This window comes from Malania oleifera, chromosome 6 (genome assembly GCF_029873635.1).
Source record: "Malania oleifera isolate guangnan ecotype guangnan chromosome 6, ASM2987363v1, whole genome shotgun sequence".
Lineage (NCBI taxonomy): Eukaryota > Viridiplantae > Streptophyta > Magnoliopsida > Santalales > Ximeniaceae > Malania > Malania oleifera.
In genome coordinates, this window is record NC_080422.1 from 933,289 (window position 1) to 951,062 (window position 17,774).

A 17,774-nucleotide genomic window follows, 5' to 3' on the forward strand; every position below is an offset into this window, starting at 1 on the left:
ACGAGAGAATAACATTAAATCATCTGCGAAGGCCAGATGAGTGATCCCCAAACTTTCACACTTCGGGTGAAATTTCTCTTCAATAGCCTTTATGTAGTCCTTGACATAGTCACACTCAGGAATTGACCCTCTAATGCTCTTGCTAACATGTGACTTGATGAACATTAGACACAGACGATTGTATTTCTTCCACCGTTCATAGGCCAATTGATATGTAGCAGGACTTGATTCCGTAGGTACTGCCGATTTGTCAATACGGAGTGCTAGATCAATATCCATGCACCCTAATGTCAAGAGGATTTTGTCCTTCCAATCCGAAAAATTTTCACCGTTCAGAATTGGAATATGAGAATCATTACTTAATATAGAAGTAACAGCAACTGCAATGACCAAGAAATTTAATTAATACTATGAAACAAAACTGTAGTTTGAACCAACCAATGTTAGATTCAAAAGAAAAAATTTAAACCTTTCCTGTGGCTATAGGTTGCATAATACATTAGATATGCTTAAACTTTATAATAAGACTAGTGGAATGAGGAAACCTATACCTATGGGTATTTAGTATTCCCTTTCTTAATCACTATCTTATTCCAATCATGTCAAAGAAAATAATTACCTTCCTGTAGGGTAAAGTAATCATCAACTGTGACTTAACTGCAATGTGGATTTAAAGTCAATTTATAAAAAAATATTTGCGTGTTATAAAATTGTTGTGGCTAATATTATTTAGAAACTTTAATATTCTAGGCCTATTTTACTGTAGATATGAATATCACTACCAAGTAAGTTCCCAGGAAAGATTTTTCTTTCCTAGAGAAAACTTCAAGATTCCCAAGAAAGATGGAGGGGTCACAATGGTCCCGCTTAAAATCCAATCTCCTAAACAGAATCTCCTTAGATGTACACATCCATACCCCACAACAAACAATCCATTAATTTAAGTAAGGCTTATATAATCATGTATTTTAATACTGATGTACATGAAATAAAATACAATTTTAACAGCAATAAGCCTAATTAATAAAGACATATATTGGCATTTACATAAAAATTTAATAAATGCACAAATAATAATCACAATTATAGGCCAAAAAAATATATTAATAAATGCATATATGACATGCATTAAATATTTATGTACTTTTTTTTTTTTGACCAAGCAGATGATAGAGGAGAAGAGGGAGTTGGGTGCAAGAAAAGAAGCAATTTTATTTCCTGTTTTGGGTAAATTGCAATGATGTACCTCGAAGTTTAGTCCAATTGTAATAATGACATTTCAACTCCTTTGCTTGCAATCAAATTGCAACTTGATCCTTGACCAATGACCACCATCAATTTGCTAACATACATAACAGATGCAAGAAACAAGCAGAACCTTGTACACGACCTTTTCTCCACTTCTATTAAGGCCTAAAAAATGAGTCTTTTAAATGACCTTTTTTTTTTTAAAAAAAAAAACTAAACTCAAATGAGCAAAAAAGTAATTTAAAGGACTCACAGGTTCCTTCTGAAAGCTAAAGCCAATTTAATGGTCAAGAATCACACAGTAATTTAATTGCAAATCTAAAGAATTAAAATCAAAACATGAGGATAAAGTGTATGCTGCAACTTGAAGGATCAATTGTGTAATTTACCTTTTTCACTTTTTACCCCAAAAACGTCGTTAAAAAAAAAAAAGTTGACTTTGGAAGGATTCATTACAACCCATTACCAACAAACAAAACATGATAATTTTCCCACTCAACTTTTCCTTCCACCCCCTTTTCCTATTCATGTCGAAAGTGAATGATTCATCATAGAAATGAATCCTGTAATATCAAAATCAATTTCTTGAAAAATAATTTCATGTGATTTTAGAATAATAGAAACTAAGCAATATGACATGGGGTTGGCTTTTATACCACTAATGAAAGCATAATTTCAGAAACTACAAACCAACAATTGTTTACAAGCGGAAGAGAACAGTGATCTGACCTCCAGCCATAACTACTCAAGTCTTCAAGAAAGGAATTTAAAATAAGAAATAGAACTATGAGAAATAGATAAAGAGATTTGGGAATTATCTTTACCCTTACTGTGTTTCAGAAGAGTAGAAGGAGTAGGATTTTTTGCCAGGTCTATATCACCGTAAGTCAATGTGTGATTTAATGGTTAATCACAGACCCTATTTATAGACCGGTCAAGATCCCATCCACTAAGAGATTTCCTCTTACATTTCTTACCAAGGGATTGTGAGTTTTCAAAATCTCTCATTTGAATTTCAAATTAGATTCAAAATCTTTCATTTGAATTTCAAATCAGATTCAAATCTTCTATTTGAATTTCAAACCGATGACTTAGTCTTAGGAGACTTAGTCTTAGTATATTAAGTAGTTACTATAAAATCTCATCTTTCATATTTGATTTTTTGAATAAAATAATAATTATAATAATTTAGATAATAGTATTTTCAAATAAGACAAGGTGTGTTATGTGTGCCACCAAAAGAAGGAAACATGCGCGCTAACATATTTATATTCTAAATGCAGGTTATTATATAATATGAATGCCCTACATTGGTTTCAGCTTATGAATTTTTCATTTGATTAACACTTGATTGCAGAATATCACACTTGTGGTAATGTCAAAAATGTCAAACTTCACTCCCTTTGGAGTTGTTGTGGGTCAACTTCAAGGGGCGTGAGATTAGTCACGTGGACCATAAAATGGACCCGTGAAAACCGGTGCGTAATGTAAAAAAAAATAAAAATGTCAAACTTCATAAAAAAAAATGTCTTCTCGCTGCCCACTCTAGATTAGCAGAAACTTTTATTCTTCGTTATCCTTTGTGTTCCCCAGAACTCACACAGCTATACAGGCATAAATTAATAATGGCAGTAAGCGGTGTTAAAATATAATGGGGCTGAGGAAGGAGATGACACAGCACAAGCAAGTAAACAACTAAAAAAATAGTGAGGTTGATAATTTTATAGTAGTTCTCCATCTGCCTTGCACATGGTCCCCTTAATATATTTCAAAGTTTCAACCACCAAGAAGCTAAGCTATTCATCATTGTTATCTTATCAATCAATCGATCCATCCCATTATAATGGCATAAAGCCAGTTCAATTCATAAATATGGATTTTCAGGGATTTGATCCATTAAGATTGTAAAGATGCCAAAGTACTCAGCAACAGTAGCGATGTTCCTGTTGAAGCTGCTACGCCACCTGAAGATCATCTTCATGGCCGTATTAACTCATCTGGGGATGTTAAATTTCCACCCGAGGCCTTCATCGCCATTAACTGGCAATACTAATGACGATGAAGGAGTATATGATCCCACCAACTCTGTTCTGGTAATGGACTGGCCTTGCCCTTTGCCTGTTCCAATCCCACTCTACATTTTGAAGGCTTCCATCAAGAATAGGCTTCCGGTGATGGAATATGCTGATTTTCTGATGATCAACAGATCATCATCGTCATCATCATCATCACCATCATCAGGAGTAATAATCAGCAGCCAAGACAGTGATCAAGAGTTGAATACTAGAGTGGTATGTGCAGTGTGCTTGGATAGTGTAGAGAGAAAGCATGAGATCAGAGAGCTGCCCAACTGCTTTCATGTGTTCCACAGAGAGTGCTTGGATAGTTGGGTGGATGAAGATGGGGTAACCTGCCCTGTCTGCAGATCCATGCTGTTTCCGCCCTTCAGGGGGGTTAAAGGTGTCCTCATCTATCAATACCATGGGTATGATGTTTGATGGAATTCCGCTTAGTTGCATCATGAATTAATTGTGAAGACTACGCAGCAGGTACATTTTGTAAGTAATTGACTTTCCCGAAACACAGGCTGGGATCCAAATTATCTGCAACTATTGTGTAGTTCATTTTATAAATAAAATTCTTTGGAGGCGTGGCCATGTATGGGATCACCACAAGGGTTGCAGCAAAATTGTACTGCAATTGATTCTTTTTCAGATTTTCAAACTTTTAACCTTAAAAAAAAAACCTCTCATGCTAGATACTGGCTGGGGGAGCAAACCTAATCATGCTAGATCTGTGAGGGACTGATGCTTTTAAACAATCACATAATCCAAGCTAGAACTTCATACCCAGAAGTCACCATCAAATTTGCCAAGTTCCCCAAAAAGGGAACATCATCTTCAGTGCAAAGGTTGCTGCTTCCTGACTCCTTCCTGCTCTGCCAGAACGACCTCTGGTTCAAAGGCATACAGAGACGATTTCATAAAAACAAAATATGTGCTCTTCGAAATCTTTTGCAATGAGAATTCATTAAGATTACATTTGGATCAAATATTTGTTGGGGGATAAAACCTGGAGCAACAATCACACACGGAGAAAATAAACAAAACACATCCACAATGGAACACCGGATTTACGTGGTTTGGTCCAAACTGACCTACATCCACAGGAGCACACACCACTGCACTATAAACTGGGAGAAACAATACAAGGAGGAGCCACTACACACATAGCGAATACAAGTCCACACACACACACGTATATATATACAAGAGGGAGCGGAGAGTTCAAGGAGGGTGGCTGCAGATTTCAACAAAATCTGCAGCGTAGGTGGCCTCCGGTCTTCAGTGTCAAAGGTGGTGGCTGGGTTGGTGCGGCTGTCGGCGGCTCCACACCTGTAAATTCAACAATATTTTGTGAGAGAGAAGTAAAGGAAAAGAAAATAAGAAAGAAATCAATTGTTCATCATATTTTATCAATTTTCATTGCATTTTCTTTGAATCTCAAATATAACTGACAAAAAAATTTATTCGAATATAATTGAAAGTCAAAAAAGTTTAAGGTTAATGACATAAAATTAAAAATTTGTTCATTTTTTTACCATGTATTTATTTTCTGTTTCATTTTCCTTAATAATCAAACAAGAAAAAGTGGTTTGCTTCATATTTTTCTTTCCTTTCCGTTCCTATGTGTTTTCCAAGCTCCAAATGAAACCCAGCAGTTTCACAGAATGATGAAGTTTGGTATGCAGGCAACAAAAAGAACAGGCCAAAACTTCAAAAAAAAAAAAAGTTGTCAAGAAAAATCAGCCTAGCAAAAATCGTAACAAGAATTTTCATTGAATGTGTGATACATACTGCATAAAGAATTTAATCTGATGGCTGTGTCATCATATTTGAGTACATATTACTACTGACTACTGTGAATATCTACTGCTACAGAATCTGGGAAAAATCATAATTAATCAAACGATTGACACCTTTAAAATCCATGCCCTGAGCAATAACATTTGCCAGCACTCAAGTTCTCAATTCTCACTGTACTAAATTAATTTTAAAAAATGAGTATTATATGGGATCACACACATTGTACGGACGATGGACCCATGTCATTACCTGTTTCTGGGACGAATCAGCACAGATAACGTTAACTCCGAACTTGTTGAATTCTAGTTCCTGGTATAGCTCTTCGGCTTGCTCCTTGGTTTGGGCAAACATTAGTAGTCTGAGGCCAGAGGATTCAGACTATAATTATGATAAAAAATAAAAAAATGGGTAAAGAATTTGAAATTTGGTCCATTTGAAATGAGCACCACAAAAAGCAATTTTTTCACAAACAAATTTGAATAAACTGTCGCAGAGAAATAAGTGCATAAGGTTTCTCAAGTGAGATGAATCCAGCGCCTAAATGCAGCAGAAAGGGCTACTAGTGCAAACACATCTACAATTTTAAAAACTACGCAACCATGTGCTGTGAGGCAGGTGTTTGGTAGTATAAATCATTAAGCTTTTCTTTTTAAAAATAAATAGACTAGGATATAAGAAAGATCAACCTTTTCAGTTAACATGAAAACTTTAGCCGCCTTCTTGCACTCTCTCATTGTCTGACCAGCTAACTCTCGTGAGACAAATAATAACAGCTTGAACACCATCCTTTGAAGCATGCTGATCATGTGGAGAGCTTTCATCACAGAAATTAGCCTTCAACGAAACTAATGCAAAAGCTCTGAAACATACCTCAAGTTTCATAAACGTGGGACACACAAAAACAAAGGATTTACCAGAACCAGTTGGAGCAGAAGCAAAGCATTCCCACGAATCCTACCTCTAACATACAATGATAATAAAATAGCAACCCTAGAAATATTCATCAGAACATCTAGAAAACACTGAATCAGCACTTGAGTTTGGGTTCTGATGAGGTTCAAGTCTGGGTGGATGCAGAAAAAGATAGCAAAAAGGACAGTTTGAATAGAAGATACAGATAGGAGGAAGCAGAATAGCCTGCCTTCGGATTAGTTGGGTTCTTTAAATCTAAATTCTGCCAAATTACATAACAAATATAATGGACATCAATATCTCAGCAAAACCAAATAAAATTTTAAGTTCAGTTATATGCAAATGAGCATTGCCATGATGAAGCAAACAGAAAGTGGTTGCAAAAATAGTTGTTTTAGAGGGTAAGATGTGAAAACTAACAATGCTGCAGAAGAAACATCAACCTTCTAGCAAAATAAAAACATAAGCAGTTCAAGATAAGTTTTATTCTAATTACCAATGCCGCAGAATTATTAACTTTGACAAGCAGATTTAATACTAATTCCTAACAAACAACGAGGTCCAGTTGTATGGTTTTATATATACAACAAGGTCCCATACTCAGTTGTTGATGAGTCCCTAAAATACATGATTTTAGACTCTCATTTATTTTTATTTATCCTTACTTTATAATGTATTTATTCATAATTATCATTGTTCAGAGCTATGCAAGATTTGTTTGTCTTTTTAAGAAAAACAAGTTAAAACCATGGAGTTAGACATTATAAGAAGCCAAGGAGAATTTGGAGGACTCAAAGCTCAAATCAGATGTTTAGCCAGGCTCCAGAAGCTTCAGATCATAAAGAGACAAGAAGATGATGCTCGATCATGTGGCGCGACCTGCAACACATAAGGGAGACTTAGTCTTCTACTGCAGACTCCAAGGTTCAGACTGAGATCAGAATGCTGTAAGGTTCGACCAAGTGCTTGACCAAGTGACTCTCCAGGGCGACCACGTCGAGATACTAAGGCAAAACCAAGAGCAGAAATACCGAGAGTCTCGACGAAGTGGTCGACCAAGAGACCTTTAGGGCCGACCATGTCGAGTTCCTGAGATTTCCTGAAGATCGAGATCCTACAAGTCTTAACCATTAGTTCGACTAGCAAGACCCTGAGGCGCGATGAAGTCGAAGACATTGAAGATTCGAATCCCTGACTTCCTGCGAGTCTCGATCAGGGCACGCACAAGGATGACAAAGGGGCGACTTGGTTGACAGCAACGATATTCTGCAGGAGATTTTCTGCGAACTTTCCTAACTTGTAAAACAAACCTTGTAAACCATAGAGGCTATAAGTATTCGCTATGAACACAAGCTCTAGGTTCCTCTTTGGCCTCTCTTAGGTTAGTGACAGACTTAGGATGTCATTGAGAGCCAAGTTAGACTAGGAGTAGTATATATTTCTGGGTTGTGCATGAAGTGTTCGACGGCCTGTGACAACCGGCGGCGTTCATGTGTCTTCCAGTGTATATTACATGGTCTTCTTTTGTACTTCTTGGCGTTAGTGACAGACGTGATCAATGCAAAAGGATGATCTTTTTACATGCTTCCATTTAAAGCTTTCCCTTACTGCTTACATTTATGGTTTAGATTGTGATGATGTTTAGTGACAAGATTAGCACCTCTATTGCTTCAGTCAGGTACACCTATTAGGCTACAGTCTCCCATAGAGGTTCTCATGATTGTTGAGATAGAGTATATTTCGGTTCCCGACCGTGCTCCGGATGGCTGGTGCACCCTTGCTACTCTATGCCCTTGAACGGCTCCTTGGATTGTTTAGCTGGGTTCCGGTTAGTTTAGTACGGTAAACTCAATGAACTTGGAGTAAGTAGAACAACATCCTAAACTATACTCATGTCTAAACACTGTTGTGTAGGAGTATAGTTAATATAGATTTACTTGCTTTCATTTAATTGCTTTCTAGTAGTTGGTTAGATCTCACCCATTGAAAAATACCACCTTTTACTTCTTTGTCATAACAAGGCTATAATAAACTAAGTTGGAAGTGGTTTGATAACTGTACTTTAATTTTCCATGGATCAATACCCAACTTACCCACTTTCTACTAAACTTAGGATAGTTAGGTTTTATAAATATTATTTTTTGTAGTTAAGGACCAAGCCTTGGCGAGTTTACCAAATTTTGGCGTCGTTGTCGAGGACTTGGCTAGAGTTATTAGCCAACTTCCACTTTAGAGTATTGTTGCCTTGTTCTTTTGATTTGCTCTCCTTTTGTTGTCACTTTCTTTACTATTTTTACTTTATTTTTGTTTAATGCTTCTGAAGTCTAAATCGTTGTGCATACAAGTGTGTATGTTTGGTCTACGTTCTTTGGAACCTGAGATAATTCTCATAGATCCTGAGATTGAAATATCTTGTAGGTCCCTTAGGAAACCTATCTCCAATCTAGAGAAGGCTGAGTCTTCTAAACTGAAAGCCATGGTCGACAATAACCCACTAGTTCCCGCTGAACAAATACCAGAACCCCACGTTCCCCGCTTACCTGTGGTAGGAGAGCAACCTCTTCGGTCTCTTAGGGACTACTTTGTACCTAATGCATACACATCGATGTCCTGCATCCAGTTCTTGGATGTTCAGATGGTACAATTTGAGATTAAGACTTCAATCATCTCGATGCTGCCCAGCTTTCAAGAGAATTCCACAGAAAATCCTTATCAACATCTAGATGAGTTCTTGGAGATTTGCTCCACCATCCGCATACCTAATTTTAGTGATGATGCCTTTTGTCTTAGGCTCTTTCCATTCTCTATGAAGGATAAGGTCAAATATTAGTTGACATCCTTAGAGCCGAACTTGGTGACCAATTGGGCCGCTATGCAGCATGAATTTCTAAAAAAATACTTCCCAATTGGGAAGACTAACTAGCTACGAAGGGCAATCACAAGTTTGACACAAATGGATGGGAAACTTTTCTTTAAGACCTGGGAGAGCTTTAGGGACCTGCTCCATAAATGCTCATACCATTAGGTTCCTAAGTGGCAATTAGTCCAAACTTTTTACGAAAAGTTAGCTGAAAGAGATAGGTCCATGGTTGATGCATCGTGCAAAAGTAATTTCCTCACAAAGCACGAGAACGAGGCCTAGATTCTCTTAAAAAATTTGGCTAAAAATTCTCAATAGAACATGACTGTTACTTGTAGACTACCTAATCCATCAACCTCTAAACCTAAGGGAGTATACGAGTTGGCCACAAGCCATGACCTAAGCCCACTCTACACATGTAGAAGTTTGTGCAATTTGTTCCAACCCTGTGCATACATGCTATAATTGCCCACACACGCCTTCCCAACTTCAACTTGTGCATGAGGAAGTAAAGGCCACCCACCATTGGTATGGTCGACAGACAAATAACTACGACTCGAATACCTATGGTTTCGGATGGAAGCAATATCCCAACTTCCCCTGGAGACCACAAGCTTTTGGCTTTCAAGCCCAAAGACCTCAACAAAACCCTAGTGCTTCACTCCCTCGACCATATCCAAATTTCCAAGATCCTCCTATTGCGATGCAAAGGCAATCATTGCTTCAATAACCATCTCTTCAACAAACTCACCATGATTCCTTTCAAGAGACAGTGTTGAAAATCTTACAAAGTATTGATGCAAATTGCCAAGTGAAGTGGCAATTACTCCATTCTCACCTGCAATCCATAGCTAAGTTGGAGGCCACTATGGGGAAACTCACTAGGTCAGTTAGTAGGAGAAATGAAGGTGAGTTTCCAAGCCAGCCGCAAACAATACCTAAGAATCAATGCGGAGTAGAATGTGAGACCACAGTAGACCCTTCATCGTATAAAGTACATGCCCAGGCGATAACCACACTTAGGAGTGGTAGGGAGATCAACAATAGGGCCGGGGAGACAATAAGTTAAGAAAAGAGTAAAAAAAAGAAAAGGGCTGAACTTACAGAAGAGACAGACACTGAAGCATCAATCTTGCCACAACATGAAACACTTTCCCACCATATTCCTGCAGCCCCTTACCTTGCCACTCTCCATGCATCCTTTAAGTCTAATAAGGAAACCATAACTGAATCCATCATGGACACATTTAGGCAAGTTAAGGTCAACATCCCTCTTTTAGATGCCATCAAGAAAATACCTGCATACTCCAAATTCCTCAAAAACCTATCCACGCAAAAAAGAAAATCAATGGTGCATATGAACAAGCAAGTCAAGCCGACTGAGCATGCAAGCTCAATCCTTTTAGGTCACCTCTCCCCTAAGCTAAAAGACCCTGGTGCTCCAACTATTTCATGTGTAATCGGTAATTACACAATTGATAGGGCCCTCTTGGACTTAGGAGCAAGCGTGAACCTTTTACCATACTCGGTTTTCAAGCAATTTAATTTAGGAGAGTTGAAGCCTACCATGGTAACATTAAGCTTTGCTGATCAGTCGGTGAAAAAACATTGGGGTGTAATAGAGGATGTCTTAGTTAAGGTTGATGAATTTTACTATCCTATTGACTTCATTGTCTTGGATATGGAACCATCTGACCCAACTAAGGACCAAATCCCCGTCCTGTTAGGACTCCCCTTTTTAGCTACTGCTAATGCCTGTATTCAGTGTAGGATAGGCGTTATGGACATTTCCTTTGGTAACATGCAACTCTAACTTAACGTGTTCCATACTCGATGGCACGAACCTGACAATCTTACTTTCAAGGATGTCGATATGATCAATAAAGGTGTTGAACAAGATGCATCCCTGACTTCGTTAGGTGATCCCCCTGAGAAGAAGTTCCCACGTGATCAACCTCCTGCAATAAGTTTAGAGGATCCGTGCACCCAAGATCCTGCTTCTAGTAAGTCGACCTCTACATCGGGAGGGAGACCTTGGAAAGCGCAGTTTAAGAGCCTTCCTACTCTCTCTAGTGCACCAACACGCCCTTCTATTGAGGTCCCTCCGGTACTTGAATTAAAGCCTCTGCTATCTTCTCTCAAGTATCTTTTCTTGGGCCCCCAAGAAACCTTGCCTATAATCATATCATCCATCTTGGATTGCTCGTAAGAGTCAAGGCTCATTCATGTTTTACAGAAACATATGAGAACAATAGGATGGTCAATAGTTGACCTTAGGGGAATTGACCCGTCTGTTTGCATGCACCGAATTCATCTCAAGCCAAATGCTAAACCCATTCGCAAGATGCAACGGAGACTTAATCCCAATATGAAGGAAGTGGTTAAATTCTTAACGCAAGGATCATATTTTCGATATTTGATAGTAAATTCGTGAGCCCCACGCAAGTGGTCCCGAAGAAATTCGGGATCACTATTGTTAAGAATGATTAGGGTGAAGGCATCCCCACTCTGGTCACTAACATTTAGTGGGTATGCATTGACTATAGGAAACTTAATAACCTCACCCGAAAGGACCACTTCCCATTACCATTTATTGATCAAATCCTAGAGAGATTAGTAGGACAGAATTTCTATTGCTTCTTGGATGGGTACTCAGGGTACAATTAGGTTGCAGTCCACCCAGATGATCAAGAGAAGACTACATTCACTTGCCTGTTTAGGATTTTTGCATATAGGAGGATGCCCTTGGGCTATGCAACGCCCCAACAACATTTCAAAGGCGCATGCTGGCCATATTCTCTGATATGGTGGAAAAATTTCTTGAAGTATTTATGGATGACTTCTTTATGTTTGGGCCTTCTTTTGATGCATGTTTGGACAATCTATCTAAGGTCCTCGGGAGATGTGTAGAAGCAAATCTACTGTTGAGCTGGGAAAAGAGTCATTTTATGGTCCAAGAGGGCATAGTGTTAGGCCATAGTGTCTCTGCTAGAGGGATTGAAGTGGATAGGGCAAAAGTAGACCTGATTTCTAAACTACTGCCTCCTATATCTGTTAAACAAGTGAGGTCATTCTTGGGGCATGCTGGTTTCTCTTTGTGATTCATCAAGGACTTCAGCAAAATCTCGCGGCCATTGACCAATTTGTTACTGAAAGACGCACCCTTCGAATTTGATGAATCCTGTCTTGGTGCGTTTGAAACTCTAAGGACACTGCTCTCCTCCCCCCCAATAATGCAACAACCTAATTGGGCTTTTCCTTTTGAAATCATGTGTGATGCATCAAACTACGTTGTTGGGGTTGTGCTGGGTCAATGGGTAAGCAAGTTACCTCATGCAATTTATTATGCTAGTAAGACTCTATAGGGAGCACAACTGAATTACACCACCACTGAGAAAGAGCTCCTAGCTGTCGTGTAATGACCCCAAAAATAATAAGCTTCGAAGTGTAAAAATAAAATAAAATAATTAATTAATTATTAATAAATTAAATTAATTAAATAAATAATATGATGGATATATAAGTATGCATATATATATATATATATATATATATAGATAAAGTAATATGTATATATATATATATGTGTGTGTGTGTGTGTGTGTGTGTATTAATATAATATGATAAGGATATATATGTATATAATAATAGTATTATATTGGATATTAGAATACAATGCAATGCTTCTCCTGGATGCGTCTAAATTAAAATTTTGGACTGAACATTCAAGAGCTAACCGAATGCTCTCATCTCTCTCTCACTCACTCTCTCCTCACGCCATCTTTCTCTCTATTCAATTCCTTCTCCGATTCTCAGCCGATTAAAGAACGAAAAATACCACTGAGTTCCATTCTCGGCCACCAACATTTTAATCAAAGTGGATTCTTGATTAGGGCGTCATAGGCACCACTTTTGGGATAAGGTATACTCTCTCTCTGTCTGTCTCTCTCTCTCTCTCTCTCTCTCTCTCTCTCTCTCTCTCTCTCTCTCTCTCTCCTTAATTTATCTTCACATCTTCAGCTAAATTGATGATCAGACGCGATATCACGGTCCTATCTTCGATCATCGTCATTTTAATCGGAACATATTTTTGATTTGGGGATCCTAGGCACCACTCAAAGGCTAAGGTGAGGAGTACAAATTATGTTTGTTGTTTTAAAAATTTAACCGATTAAGTTATAGTATTTAATTATTAAATTGTAGTATTTGATTATATTAGATTTTTTGAAATATTTCAGAGATTAGGTTAAATTGCAGGGATTTGATTAAATAGATTTTTTGGGAATATTTTGGAATCAGATTAAACTGCAGGGATTTGATCATATTGGTGTTTTTAATATGTTAGAAATTAAATTTAAATATGGGAAGTGGATCAACTTGCGTTTTTAGAATTTAACCGATTAACGGGAGCGTGTGAGCCTAGGAATATTAAGATAATTATAATTCTAGGGTTGAGCTAATTGAACTGGGAAAATATGATTTCAGGATTTTGAGCTCCGAACGCCGTGGGCGTGGGTTTAGAGATTTTAGCAGGCTCCCTCTCAGTAAGCAGGTAAGGGGAATAAATTATAACATATATTTTTGGAAAAATTAACTGGTTGGAATTAAGTATGTGAAATTGTGAATACTGTTTATGTTTTGGAAAAACTATGATATTAATATTTTCCCTGTGATCATTATATTATGATTAACAGTTAAAAATTATGTGACATGAGGAATATGAAATAACAATTTTATTATAGAAAATGTGGTTGATATTGAAATATGTGATAATATGAGATATCCAGATATGTTTTTATTTAGATGTGAAGATATGGAAAATCAGTTATGTTTTATATATATATATATGATGATATGAGATTTATATATAGATGTACTTTTACTAAGCAATGATGAAATATGATATACTGATATGCTTTTACTGGGAAATGATGATATACTAGATATACAACAATGTTTTACAGAAACAATGAAATGAGAAATGCATATATATTTTATGCTGAAATGATGATATGTGAAATACAAAAAGCTGTTTTATACAAAAATGTTGAATAGAGAATTATATAGAAATGATGAGAATTACAAAAATGATGAAATGTGAACACAAAAATGTGGAAATGAGAGCCCTGATGGACCATAGTATACAGAGCACGGTATCGTTGCCAGTATTTGTGATTAGTACAGTCACACATTTGATACAGAGTGTGGCGAGACAAACGATTGGGCGTGTGAAGGGTTGTGTTACCCCCTGGGGTTGGGTAGGCCAATCGTACTACAGATGCGTTCCTTGTTTTGATCTAACTGGGTAGGCCAACCGCGGTTAGATCCAGCCTTCGGACCGCACAACCCGGTCATGTGGGGTGAATATATGACGATGTGAATATCCACAGGTTGGTTCTCATTACAAACGCGATAATATGCAGCCATGAGCTACATACGCGGTGTGTATTATATATTGCCGAGATGAGAATGCTTAGATGAACGAGTGGTATAACATTGAAAGATAAATTAAGGAATGAACATATTCGTGGTAAGTTAGGTGTAGCTCCTATAGAAGATAAGATAAGGGAGGGATGACTCAAATGGTAAGGACACTTGCAACGTAGGCCACATAGTGCACCTGTGAGGAAAAGTGACTTAGTTACTATGGGGGTAGTAGAAGGGGTAGGGGTAGACCTAAAATAACTTGGGAGGAGATAGTGAGTAAGGATTTAATATCCTTGAATCTATCAAAAGAAATGGTCCATGATCGCATATATTGGCGAAAAAGGATTCATATAGCCGACCCCACTTAGTGGGACTAAGGCTTGGTTTTGTTGTTTTGTTGTTGTTGTGTGCCATACTTTGGAATGTCGTGGTCTCTTTAGAGGAAAGAAAACTGCAGCCAAAGTACTTCAAAGTGATTTCTTTTGGCCCACACTTTTTAGGGATGCTCGCAATTTTTGTAAATCATGTTCACGATGCCAGCAAATGGGGAACATCACCCGATGTGATATGATGCCTTTGAATCCCATTCTAGTGGTTGAACTTTTTGACGTATGGGGGATTGAATTTATGGGCCCTTTCATTCCATCACAGGGATGCATGTACATCCTTGTTGCGGTAGATTACGTTTCCAAGTGGATCGAAGCAACTGCAACCAAAACTAATGACCACTGCGTGGTTGTTCATTTTCTTAAAAACCTTTTTAATCGGTTTAGTTGCCCTCAAGCCATCATTAGTGATGGAGGTAAACATTTTATCAATCGTTATTTCGATGCACTCCTATGGAAGTACTCTATCACCCATAAAGTCGCCACACCGTACCAACCCCAAACTAGTGGTCAAATGGAAGTGTCTAACTGTGAAATTAAGACCTTTCTAGAGAAAACTGTGAGGCCAGATAGAAAGGACTAGTCATCTCGGTTAGACGATGCTCTCTGGGCATATAGGATAGCTCACAAGACTCCTATTAGTATGTCCCCATACCGCTTGGTCTACGGTAAAGCCTGTCACCTTCCAGTTGAGTTAGAACACCGAGCATATTGGGCCATTAAAATATTCAATTTTGATATGAGTGCTGGAGGAACTCATCATTGTCTCCAACTTAATGAGTTGGATGAACTCCGAAATGCTTCTTATGAAAATTCCAAGACATATAAATACGGGATGAAAGCTTTTCATGGTAGACACATAGTCGTGAAATCTTTCGAACCACACCAAAAAATATGACTTTTCAATTCAAGATTGAAATTGTTTCTGGGTAAGCTGCTTTCCCATTGGCGTAACCCTTATGTTGTGAACCAAGTGTTTCCTTATGGGGCAGTTGAAATCAAGGACCTCATAACTAACACACTTTTCAAGGTCAATGGTCAGCGTTTGAAGCCATACGTCGAAGGTATTACTGAAGGACTTGTAGAAAAGGTACTCCTATGTGATCCAGTATACCCACCTTGAGCATTCACTACGTTTGGATGAAGACGGTAAACTTAGCTCTTCCGGGAGGCAACCCGACACTTTCTTTTCGAATACATAGGTTGTATAATGTAGAATGGGTAGGTTTCATATTTTGTAAAGTAGGTTTTAGGATAAGTTGGGGGTTCAACTACTGGGGTGACTAGCATGGGAAAGGGTGCGAATGGTCGAGACAGTCAAACTCATTTAAAATCTTGTTTCACACCCAAATTTTTCAGCTCCTGCCATTGTTGTCTCTTGGTCGAACCTTGTTGCGCATCTCCTACCCCTAGTCGCTAGACCTCAAGCCCACTTTTGAACCTCCACCACCTATTCCATTGTCGTTTGTAGCTTTGGCGACCTCTGTCATCTTTGAATCTCTTCGCTCTGATTTAGGGTTTCTCTCTTAAGCTCCCTCCCATGCTATCTTTCTTCTTCCCCGCTCACCCGCGACAATGCAACTTCACTCTGGGAAGACAAAAGCGGAACCCGACCAATCCTCTCGTACTACTTCTCGCCAGTGCCAGCACCAGAGGAGAGAGCAGAGGGCATGACTACCCACCCAGCGGGCACATCAGGCGACCCCATCGATACCTACCAGTGTGCCGCCTACAACATTGGGCCCGGTCATCTCGAAAGCATTAGTGGAAGCACTCCACAAGATCATTACTTCTATATCAATTTATGATGGACCTAGTAGCTCTTCAGCCAATCCACTCCCTATCTCAGACTCAAAATTGGATGATGAGGGTAGCTAGGATGACTTACTAGCTACTTCATCCATTGTGCTCCTGTGGCACATTTTGTTTTCCTCTCTGTTATTCCACCATTATGGTCTTACCCATACTTGTAATGACCTTCGTGCTCTGTAATGCAGTTTTTGCAAATTAATGAAAACTTTCATGGTGCTTTTGGTTCTTACGTGTCTTTTGTGCTACAGTGTATTTTTGCATGCATGTTATTTCTGGATATTATATTTTGCAGACAACTGTTTGTTATTACTGGCACCATGCACTGTCCTATCCCATGCCCGGGTTCTATTTTTATTTCTACACTTCAGTGAGGACACTGAAGTTCTAAGTTGGGTGGCACACTGCATGGCACATTTCATGAACAAAAATGACACATTTTAAATTTTTTGACATTTTAAAATTTTTGAAAACAAATTCTAGTGAACCATGTTAACATATATTTTATACCCTCTACATACACCTATATAACCTAGTGTTACATGCATAAGCTTCTCAGCTACATGATTTCATTATACTCACTAACAATATAGTGAATTAGTTGTGTAAAATTCGCATAACATGGCCAACAACTTGATATTACTCTAGGTAGTTGACTAGTGGTTTGTTTGGGTTAATACTGCTATGTAAACTCTTATATTTACATGGTACTTCATGGGGCTAAAAACACACTTACACATGATTTGTAGCACTTAGGGTTCTTTGAGAGCACCGAGAGAACAATGGTGGCGACAATGACACCTTGTGAGGTACTGTTGAGCCGTTCGTTCATTCCTCGAGTTTTTGACGTCAACCTTTGAGTTTATAAAACTCAACCTTCCTTCTTTTTCTAGATTTCATTTGTCAACTAATCTTTGCTCTTGTATACGCTAGATTAGAGGTGACATCAAGTGAGAAGATATAAATCTAGTTCTTGTAGTTTACTCAGGACATGAAGGTTAAGCCACCCCTAGAAACCGACTTTTTCCATGGACTCCTATTTGAGCTACATTCCCATTGGAAACATGAAGCAATATAAGAATGTGATGATTGTCTTAGATGACCATGCAAAGAAAGAAAATGAAAAAGAAAGAAAAACCTGAGCAGAGAATAGTGAAAACAAAAATATACACCTGCTCTGAGCAAAGATAAAGAGGTCAAGCTAAGGATGCGACATTACGATTATGCACATATGAATGATCTTCTGACCAACACACTTTCTGAATT

At 38.1% G+C, this 17,774-nt stretch overlaps 1 protein-coding gene across 1 annotated transcript; it reads left to right on the top strand.

The window, feature by feature from the left end:
* The first annotated feature begins 2,930 nt into the window (after positions 1-2,930).
* LOC131158808 (E3 ubiquitin-protein ligase RHA2B-like) lies at positions 2,931-3,917 on the top strand. Its single transcript, XM_058113692.1, has one exon. The coding sequence runs from the start codon at positions 3,159-3,161 to the stop codon at positions 3,744-3,746; it is 588 nt and encodes a 195-aa protein (XP_057969675.1). The 5' UTR covers positions 2,931-3,158; the 3' UTR covers positions 3,747-3,917.
* The last annotated feature ends 13,857 nt before the right edge of the window (positions 3,918-17,774 follow it).

Bases quoted from the DNA above. Each gene is read 5' to 3' on its own strand.
- LOC131158808 (XM_058113692.1), top strand. From the start codon at position 3,159: ATGCCAAAGTACTCAGCAACAGTAGCGATGTTCCTGTTGAAGCTGCTA.